Below are 10,752 nucleotides of genomic sequence, written 5' to 3'. Positions count from 1 at the left end.
ATTAAACATCATTCTCTGCAGGCAAGACCACGTTGGAGGGGCTTCTCTCCACAACCCAGTGCTAATGCCAGTCAGAACTGGGGGATGCCGAGGGTCCCTAAGGTTCATTCCTGCCCCTTAGGGGTCTCGCTTCAACAGCACAATTTCCCCTCTTCTAACAACTCTCTGGTTGCTAAGGGATTATTTCCAGATCTTAGGGCTCACTCTTTGTCCTAGCCCAGACCACAGCAGGGTTTACTTTCCTCTTATGAGTTTGCCAGGAGCAAAAAGTAACAATTTTCCAACCTCCTGTCAACTCAACAAGGAGAGATTTATTGCAATTAACTAAAAGGTTACTTCTTATGACAGGAATACCATATGCTTCAGCAAAGATAGGATCCCAGCTTGTGGCTGGCCTTTGCAAACAGCCAGGATCCTGCCAGCACGGCCTTTTTTTTTTTTTTTTTTTTCTTTTTTCGGTTGCACGGTCATTAACAGTGCAACATCCAGGGATATTTCCAAGATGCGGACTCAGGCTGGCACTCAGGTAACGAGATTACCTCCAGATTACCTTCAGCAGAAGTTCTCAAATCACTGCAGCAACCACTGTAGGCTCTTTGTTTGGACTGCTGGCCCCTCGACCCAATGTCCATCCTCCTTTTTGTCCTTACAAACAGAATCCTAGGTATTTTGGGAACAGCTAGTTCTTAGCTAAAAGTACTACATGTCCCAGCCTGCTTTGCATGGTTAAGATCAGTGACTTGCCAGGTTAAGTCCCTTGGAGACTCCTGGGAAAGTTTTGCCTTCCTAATATAGATGCTGCCCCTTGCCTTCCCTCTCTGCCTCTCTCTAGTGTTTGGGTTTTGTGAAGCCTAATTTGGCTGATTCTAGGATTCTTTTCAATTACTTCTCAGGTTGTAATTATGTTCAAAGGTTTGAAACTGCTGGAAGTCTGATTTCTAGATAATAAGAGAATTCCTATACATGAGTTGATAACTCTTTAAAAATTGATCTATACAGTTTGATGCTGAATATTCTAAGTAAAAATAATTAAACCTCTGCCCTTTTTCAAAGTTACTAATTTATACACAGGCAAACATGAGGTTAGGTAATTAATTCCAAGAAGATCGAGAAGTTTGAGTAAATCAATACTTTAATAAAATTTTTTTTTAATTTTAACGGATCAGAAAATATTAAAAAAAAAAAAAAAAAGAAGTTGGGAATTTCCTGGCGGTCCTGGGGTTAGGACTCAGTGCTTTCACTGCCGGGCCCAGGTTTGATCCCTGGTCGGGGAAATAAGATCTCACAAGCCAGCATAGCACGGCCAAAAAAAAGAAGAAGAAGAAGATATTTGAGGACTGGGCAATTTATTTCAATAAAGGGAAGGACTGATTTTGCTACAATGGGAAAAAATGTGGAATTCAAAATTTGCTGCATTTAATGGCATCCCCATTTATCTCTGCACAATGTCTTTCTCTCAACATCTCCATTCCTTCTACTTTCTTTTCACGCTAAGGCTTTGAGTGAGAAATATATCAAGTTGACAAATTGTTTGACATATCTGATCTAGAGTGCCTTCTACACCACTCTTCTCTCTCTTTTTTCTCCCAGTAAATACTTTTGACTTTGACATTTACCACATTGGAAATGACAGGTGCCTGAGGACAAATGCATCAAAGTGATTAGAATCAGAAATGTCTGCTAAGGATTATCTTTTTAATAGAGTCGAATGTAGTTTTATTGAATCCTTGAAAGCAGAACCAAATGAATCTCCTTTATTGTGAAAGAAAACAATCCAAATGATTGTAAACCCCAGAAACCAGCAGAAGCACTTAAACCTTCAATATGAACATATTTATTTTTCGAACTCGGATATTTTTCTGAAGTACGCTTGTAATCTAAATACCCCTTTATCTTCTTCCCTTTACAACATACCATTTCAATCTGTTTTATAGAACGAAGACCTTAAGGAAAAGCCTTATTCACATTCCCACAAAAGAAATAAAGAAAATGCTTGTCTCTAGGATCCATTTAACTGAACTTCACTTAAATCCTGGTAGAGGTTTCCAACTTTATAACAGACACATAAGAGGATAGATGCTCTTTCATTATCAACAAATTCCTCTTAATATGGTTAAGCAGTTCATTAAATTATTCAAATGCATTTACTGAGCTCCTATAACGTGCAAAGTATTGTTCCAAAGTAGACACCCTGCCTTAGATGTACAGTGGGTCACTGAAATTATAACTTCAAAAGTTTAAGACTTTGATACATGCAAAATACCCTAATAATATGAAATGGTTGCTGCTGCTGCTGAGGCTGGGGCTTCCAAAAGTGCCCAGTTTATTTCTAGGGAACAGCTCAGGCACTGGAAGAATATAATTCAAACTTAAGCATTAATAAAAGATGAGGTTAGGCAGTGAGTGTACCTTTATAACATAACACAAACCTGTGAAGTACATTCTGGTCATCTAAAATGCATCTGTGCAAGGCAATCTAGGAAATGACACCAGTTTAAAAAAAACAACTGGTACCAACTTCAAAATAAACCAGGATACAGATCCATTGCCATTTATAGGAAAAACAAAAATATAGAAACATCAACCCCTCTCCCCAGCACTGAAATTACACTTCCTCAGACACCCTGCCATCATTGGGAAGCATGGGGGTCAACTGGGTAAATTTAAAGCATATTAGATAATTAAATAATACAGCCAAGTGTTTTTGTGCGTGTGGTCCCAAAGACTTTTCAACAATACATTTGTAGGAATGGAAACTGAAGAAATTGGAAGTATTTTCTAAGAGACAGCTTACAGATTTCTTACAGCTCCCAAAGTGAAAATATAACACATCACCGTCATAACACAAGCTAATTTGTCTAACGCCCATAAAACCCAACTTCACAGGACATCAGGCTTCCAAGTGCTTCCTTCATATGCCTCTAATTGGTTTTTTTCCCCCTGAACTAAATAGGGAAGGCTTTTCAGGTCAAGTGTTATCTGCTGGCAAAGTCTTGTACCTTCAGGATAGATATGCTTGCATCATCTCTATATTGACAAGTCAAGCCTCCATTTATAAGCTTAAATTCAGCTCCTGGTCTCTCTATTCAGAACTTCCCACATTTACTTAAAAGGATCATTTAAAACACTGGGGGGGGGGGGGGAAATTCCCCTCTGAAGGAGAGAGACTTATTCAAGGAAAGCAATGCTATTTTCAGCTCATGGCCCACCTTAGAAAGGCAAACTCAACTTCATCTCCCGAAAAGAACCCCAGTAGTCTCCCATTCAGAAACTTGCTATTCCTATTATTTTCTAATGTTGTGGTTAAATAAAATTAAATGTTAATAATAAACAGTAATTAAATAAGAAACTTAAAATAAATAATTAAAAAATGGTCTGGAGGTTTTCAGAGAAGGTAATAAAGGTCAATTTCCATTAAATTCACATTCCTTTCTGTACCAGTTTTTACAACGAGTGGGCAACACTGCCCTCTAAAGGGCTGTTTCTGTTACATCCCTTAGTTCACCCAGTAGCAAATTGCCCCAGGAAGCATTGACACAGCCGTCCCCACGCACCTTCTTTCTTTTACTTCTGGGACACTGTCCTTGACCTTTTGTGAATGACTCTGAAGACCACGGAGCCCAGAGAGACTATAGACTTCGTGAAAGCTCATCAGAGGATCAGAAACCAACATCCCTTGCAGCGGTTTTCAAACCTTATCAGGCATCAAATCACCCCAAGAGCTAGTTTAAACACAGGTTGCTGCACCCCACCTCCAGAATTTCTGACTCCTTAAGTCTAGAGTTGAGGCCAAGAACTTGCCTTTCTAACAAGTCCCCAGGTGATGCTGCCAGCCCAGGGGCCACACTTTGTGACCCAGACACTGTGCTTGGCACTTTATCTCACTTAATACCTCCCAACAGGGTGAGGTTTTAGCATCCATTTTACAGACCAGTAAGCCAAGTCTCAGACAGTAAACCCAGGGCTAACTCAAAAGCCATTTCTCCCTTCTCTACGCTATGATGTCAGTAAATGAAGCTGTTAGTCATTTCCTCTTCCTTGGCCTCAGTTTCTTCTGCAAGGGGGCGGGACTTAGGTGACCGTTTGGTTGGTTTCCCCTCTCAGAGTACCTTGGAGGTCTGGATATGAAGATACCCAGGAAGGTCCACTCCATCCCCAGGCTGGATCTATGAGTGGGCACGCTGAGAGGGGAGGGGATGCATGTTAGTGGGAGGTGCCTCTCTTGGGTTCTGAATCCTCCTACACAGTTCCGAGAGGGTCTGATTTGCTCTGGATTCTGGATTTCTTTGTACTCAGAAACTCTGGCAGAGAGGTTTTAAAGCTAGTGTCTCCTCTTACAGGTATTTTGAGGACTTCAAAGCCTAGTGGGGCTTGGAGAAGACCCAAAGGGTGGCGATGTCTGCAACCCTCTCCAGCCTCGGCTCAAACCACCCACTGGGGCTGGGGCAGGGATGCTGCAACACCTTTAAATCAGGAGTGCCCAGCGGTGTGAAGACTGAACGGTGATGATAAAGGAAAAATAGTTTTCACGTCACATATCCCACCAGGATCAGGCAGGTAAAAAGTCCCTAGCCCTCAGCCCCAGGCAGGATGTCACAGTGATGGGAAAAGGGTTGGGAGGACACATCCCCATCCCTCACTTGAAGAACAGTTTTTCTCATCCTTTGCATTCAGCTCCTAACCCAACTTGGTGTTTTCCTGAGGGAGCTACAAATCTGGAACATCCCATGGGGATGGTTTCTAGCCTCGATCATTAGGGGGAAAAGATATTCTCAGAAAAATATCCCAGCGGACTGGTTAGCAGAGATCTTGAGGTCGTGGCTACGGCTGCTCTTCGTGTAGAGCTGGACTCTGGACTCCAGTTGCTCGCTGAGCTCGTCCAGAGCCCCGGTGCAGGACTCCAGGCTCTCGGCCAGTTTCTGGATCTTGGCCTTCAGCACGGCCTGGCTAATCCTGGTGGCACCCTCGGCCCGCCTGGGGATGAGGAAACCGCGGGAGCCAAAGAAGACGATGAAGTAGACCGAGTTGTACAGCGCGATGGAGGCGTTCCTCCCGCTCTGCAGCAGCTGGCGGTCCCCGCGGCCCTGCCCGCGAAGGAAGAAGTCGAGGCAGCTCAGGATCTCGCGCATCTGGTCCTGGCAGGTGGCCGCGATCTCCTGCACCCGCCGCAGCTCCCGGGAGTTGCAGAAGATCAGGGAGAGGTCGGACGTGATGGTGACGGCCCCTCCGGCGGTGGCCACCCCCAGCCCCACGGCCGACGCCAGCAGAGAGACCCCCAGGGTGACGGGGCTGAGCGAGAGTCCCACGATGGCTGCGACCGCGCCCGCCGCGCTCAGCGAGCTGCCCGCCACGTTGGCCGCCAGGGAACGCCGGCGGAGGCGCTCGAGGCGCCGGGCCACCTCGCGCAGGCGCAGCAGCTGCCCGTGCAGCATGCCGCGGCGGTCCAGCAACAGGCCCTGGAAGCGGCGCAGCGCATCGGCGCCCTGCAGCTCCCGGGCCCCCGGCCCCTCCATGCCCTGCGGGGACACGACACGCGATTAGCCCGGAGTCAAGCACAACAGCTGCTTCCACCCAAGGGGAAACGGGTCATTTTCCAGTGAGTCATGTGTCAAGTTCTCAAAGACCCGTTCTATAATCTGGGACAAGTCCTCCAGTTCTCAGGACCTTAAATCCGAGTAAGCCAATAGGAATAATGCTCTTGTCCGCTTTTTCTCCCAGGGTACGCCAAGGATGGATTTTCTTATCTGTTAAATAAGGGAGTGGTGGTATTAGAAGTCTACTGCAATATTGAGGCCTCTTCTCTGAAAGGTGACACTTTGCAAGCCGTATGTAGTACCCCTTTACAAGGCCCTTTCCTTACATGAAGACTGGGATCCTAAGAGTTTTGCAATACTCTTATTGCAAAAGGGTTGGGTTTTTTTTTTCCTCTCTGATGAGTGAAAAACACAAGCCACCAAAAACTCAAAAATCATACTGTCTATCAAATGTAAGGAAGCTAATCTTTCTAAGTTAGATGCTTGCCTGAAGCAACTCTTCTGCTTGTTTTTTTCCCCCGGCTCTTATCTTAGAATCAAGCCTAAGATGTGGTTTGCGCCACTTCTTCTAATTAGAGCTCATCGGGTCTTCAGAAATTTCATTCTTTGATGCGTGCTTAATTAAAAATAAATTACATTAAATTCACACCACTATGTCCCTTTATTATGAAAGCTTCCTTTAAAAGTGAGGAACGATTTTTAAAGTGGCCAAAAATTTTTTTAACAAGTCACTGAGGGCTACCTGTACCAAGTTGAAATGAAGCCAATCGAAGATGACTGACAGAGAGAACTGTACATCCTGGGTAAAAGTACATCCTTCCTAGTTGCCAAAAATCCCTCCCTTCATATCCACTGTACTCCTTATTATCAGGAACTTCTCGGAAGAGGCACGGAAGCCACAGAAATGGAAGATTTCACTACTGTGAGATATCAGGGCAGAAATCATTATTCTCAACTGGAAGATGAGGAAATCGAAACACAGACACATTCTAGATGCAGCTGATTCTTCAGAGCCCAGTCTAGAATCTTGGTCTCCTGACTCCTAAGTCTTAGCTTCATTTGCATGCCTCCATAATTCCACCCACCACTGACAAATTTACAGATGAAGACACCTCTGAGCAAAATGAGACAAAGTTACTCAAGATATATAATCGACCAAGGATATAACCCCAGTATTACAAGTCCAATGGCTCTTTTTCAGACAGCATCCCTCTGGCCTCCCCACTTACCATTCACTTCGGGCTCTCTCCGGGAAAGAAAAATCTGAGGCTGTTTCTGGATGAGCATGCCTTATAGTTCCAGAGAGCCAATGACTGCCCTGGGAAAGCCTTGTCTCATTCTGAGAATTTGCCATTTCCTGTCCTGGCCCCTGCTGCCTTCATCCAGAAGGATGTGACATGGTGGAAAATGACACACCAGCCTCGCAGCACATCCCGTATTTAGGAAATGAACATTGTGTGTCCGCTTTCCCCCACACGCAGGAAGAGAACCACAGGCTCTTCCCTAACTTGAAACAAGTGTTGTCATTATCCCAGGGGGCGTACCCTGCCTTTCCTCTCCTGAGAATAGCTAATGACGTTATCTGGTAGGACATCTAACGCACCCCAGGCTGACCAATTATAGTGTTTCTTGAGAGGCCTCCATTACAAAATCACTTTTTAAAAAGAAAAAGGAAGGAGGGGATTCTCTTATGTCTAACAGAGCCACTCACAACCCACTCCTGTATTTTAAAAGAAGCACCGTGAATCTGTGAGCGTTTGAAACACGTGATTCACTCTGCGCCGCGCAGCCCTCAGGATGCAAAACCACGCCCACAGGAAGTGCTGCGTGCAGTTTGGGGCATCTCCAGCTGTGGAGTAGATATTGGAGGTCCCAGAAAGGGCACACCTCAAGCCAAATGCGTCAGAAGAATCAGTGGGGTCAGGCTGCACAAGGAGCTAATTATACACTTTCAACAGCAGCAGGGATTCGGCTTCCTGGGTTTTCATCTGAAGCAGCAATTGTAGCCCAGGCAATAGTTATATGAATGCCTTCTACCCCACGTAATGAAGCACGGGCTGAAGGGCAATTTTCTGGATCATTCGGGAGAGGAAAACGTGTATAGCATCTGTGGATGCTTTCTGGGGCAATCACATAGGTGGTGGCAGTTCAGCCTGGAAGCTTCCTACCACAGGGCCCAGATATAGCATCCTTCTTCTAACACTCTTACCTTCAAATAAGGAAGGCCAAAGTGGATTTAAACTTAAATAATTATTGTCTCAGCTCTCTGGTTCATCTGGAAAGCCTTAACAGCCATATCTTTCTGGAACACAATTAAATCTGCCACCATTATAACTAGACATTGTATTGATCAACACCATGCCATTTGCTGCTACTCACAATCATGGTCCTTTTGAACTTGACTTTTCTGAATTTGATCCAAGTCCAAATATTCTGGTCACAGCTCCTCAAAGGATAAACATAACCCTGAGTCAGATGCCTGCAGTGTCTTTCTGCACTTTTGAGGTAAGAAGTAGGAAAATGTCTTCCTCTGACCCCATAGACATAATCACTCCAAAGGGAATGTAAGGTAGGGTGAATGGGGAGTAGGGTAGGCAGGAAGTGAGACAATGTAACCCTGATTCTCAGTTCCCATATGCTCCTCTAACTGCCCTGGACATTTTCTTGTGTGTTTTGGGTTTAGATGAGCACAAATAAATCTTTATTTCATGGATGGCAAACGTTGCTGGGACACAGAGAGGGTCATCACCTCCAGAGTTTCAGTAATCATAGTACAGAACTAGGAAGAAGAGGAGAAGGTACAGGAGAATGGACAGCGCGTGTACTGACCTCAGCCCACATCCTGGAATTTGTTTTTCTCTGTGTTATAAACCCATATTCTTCAGGTTTGTGTTTTTATGAAGCAAAAAGAATTCAGTCATTTGACAGTTTGGGCTTGTTGTGATTTTACTGCTTATAAAAACCTGCTACTGGTGCTTCCCTGGTGGCGCAGTGGTTGAGAGTCTGCCTGCCGGTGCAGGGGACACGGGTTCGAGCCCTGGTCTGGGAAGATCCCACATGCCGTGGAGCAACTGGGCCCGTGAGCCACAATTGCTAAGCCTGCGCGTCTGGAGCCTGTGCTCCGCAACAGAAGAGGCCGCGATAGTGAGAGGCCTGCGCACCGCGATGAGGAGTGGCCCCCGCTTGCCACAACTGGAGAAGGCCCTCGCGCGGGAACGAAGACCCAGCACAGCCATAAATAAATAAAAATAAATTAAAAAAAAAAAAAAAAAAAAACTCCTCCATCCCGCCCCCGCTCCTCGAGGTCACGCTCGGTCCCGCCTCAGGCCCCGCCCCTTTAAAAAAAAAACAAAAAACCTGCTACTTCACATCATTTCTAAGAATGGACACTTGAACATAACACTTAGATTACGTATTTATTTACTTTCATATATTTAAGCACAATAAGAAATTTGAGGAATAATTGAAGGTATTTTGATCAAAAGTGTTATATAGGCAGTTCCTCCCAAAATCTGTGGACCGCACCTTCAAACTTCTTTTCTAAATTGTTTTTTGGGCCCTTATAACACATCACCCCGGAGAGGTTCCATTGAAAATGGTGATTGACCTTCAGATTAGCCTTCAGGTCTGTTAAACCTATGATGCAGCTAAGCCATACGATTAACAGTACTAGCTTGAATTCTGAGTCCTGGAACTGTAAGGAAATGCAGCGCAGGAAAGAAAAAAAGGAAGAAAGCTTTTTAAGCATAGGAATCTCTAGACTTCAGCCCTGGAGAACCTAGGTCCTGGAGTGGGGTCTGAAAAAACAGGTGATTCTGACCTGCCACCAGGGCTGTGAACCACCTCTGTAAAAGCTGTGACTTTTCTGACCACTGGTTACGTGGCAGCAGAAACAGTACGTACAGCTAGTAGACAGCAGTTTGGAAGTTAGGTGTTTATATAGTTAAGTTATTAACAACCCATTAGTTTGGGGCCCCTAGTTAAAACTATCACATTTTAAAGATAAAGTGATAATTACGTTCTGGGCCTCCCAGAAATCTAGAGAGGCCTGGGCCACCTCCATTTTTTAAGGGTCTCAGTGAATTCTTTTAAAAAAGAAGAAATTTTATAAACAACAAGGTCCTACTGTATAGGACAGAGAACTATATTCAGTATCCTATGATAAACCATAATGGAAAAGAATATTAAAGAAAAGAATGTATATATGTATAACTGAATCACTTTGCTGTATAGCAGAAATTTTTTTAATTAATTTTTATTGGAGTCTAGTTGATTTACAATGTTGTGTCAGTTTCTGCTGTACAGCAAAGTGAATCAGTTATACATATACATATATCCACTCTTTTTTAGATTCTTTTCCCATATAGGTAGAGTTCCCTGTGCTATACAGTAGGTTCTTATTAGTTATCTATTTTATATGTAGCAGTGTATGTATGTCAATCCCAATCTCCCAATTTATCCCTCCCCCGCTTCCCCCTTGGTAACCATAAATTTGTTTTCTACACCTGTGACTCTATTTTTGTGTTTTTCTTTTTCACATCTTTATTGGAGTATACTTGCTTTACAATGTTGTTAGTTTCTGCTGTACAACAAAGTGAATCAGCTATATGTATACATATATCCCCATATCCCTTCCCTCTTGAGCCTCTATTTCTGTTTTGTAAATAAGTTCATTTGTACCATTTTTTAAGATTCCACATATAAGCGAGATCATACGGTATTTGTTTTTCTCTGTCTGACTTACTTAGTATGACAATCCATCCAGGTTGCTACAGCAGAAATTAACACAACATTGTAAATCTACTATACTTCAATAAAAAATAAAATAAAAAAGAAGAAATTTTAAAACAAGATATAAAAATGTGTGGTTTATTTCATTTAATTGCAATGTAATATATCTTACAATGTCAGTATTTTGCTATTCACAAGATAATCACCGATTTATAAAACAGTGCACTACATTGGCAGTGTGACACACGTTTAAAGTGATGTGATGATGGCTTTTTCCTTTTAACCTTTCTCAGTATATCTCAGTGACTGTACGTAGAACCCTGTTTGGAGACAATATCAAAAGTGTAAAATTGAGACAATTTGTGAATGTGAGATTTAGGCCAAAGATCTTTCAGATTTTCTTTTGTACTGTCTTAATGTGTACAGTCCCAAATAAACAAAAATAGGTTAAAATAATAACACATCCACCTGAGGATCTTTGCCCATG

General features: G+C 43.5%; 1 protein-coding gene across 1 annotated transcript; it reads right to left on the bottom strand.

Moving 5' to 3' along the window:
• Positions 1 to 1,811: 1,811 nt before the first annotated feature.
• APOLD1 (apolipoprotein L domain containing 1) lies at positions 1,812 to 9,887 on the bottom strand. Its single transcript, XM_082348878.1, is given in 3 exon segments — positions 1,812 to 5,516; positions 6,764 to 6,766; positions 6,769 to 9,887. Coding segments are annotated over 3 exon segments (867 nt in total). The 5' UTR covers positions 6,889 to 9,887; the 3' UTR covers positions 1,812 to 4,772.
• Positions 9,888 to 10,752: the final 865 nt, after the last annotated feature.

Source organism: Balaenoptera borealis (assembly GCF_965194805.1).
Source record: "Balaenoptera borealis genome assembly, chromosome: 13".
NCBI classification, from domain to species: domain Eukaryota; kingdom Metazoa; phylum Chordata; class Mammalia; order Artiodactyla; family Balaenopteridae; genus Balaenoptera; species Balaenoptera borealis.
This window is presented reverse-complemented; position numbering and strand designations above follow the sequence as displayed.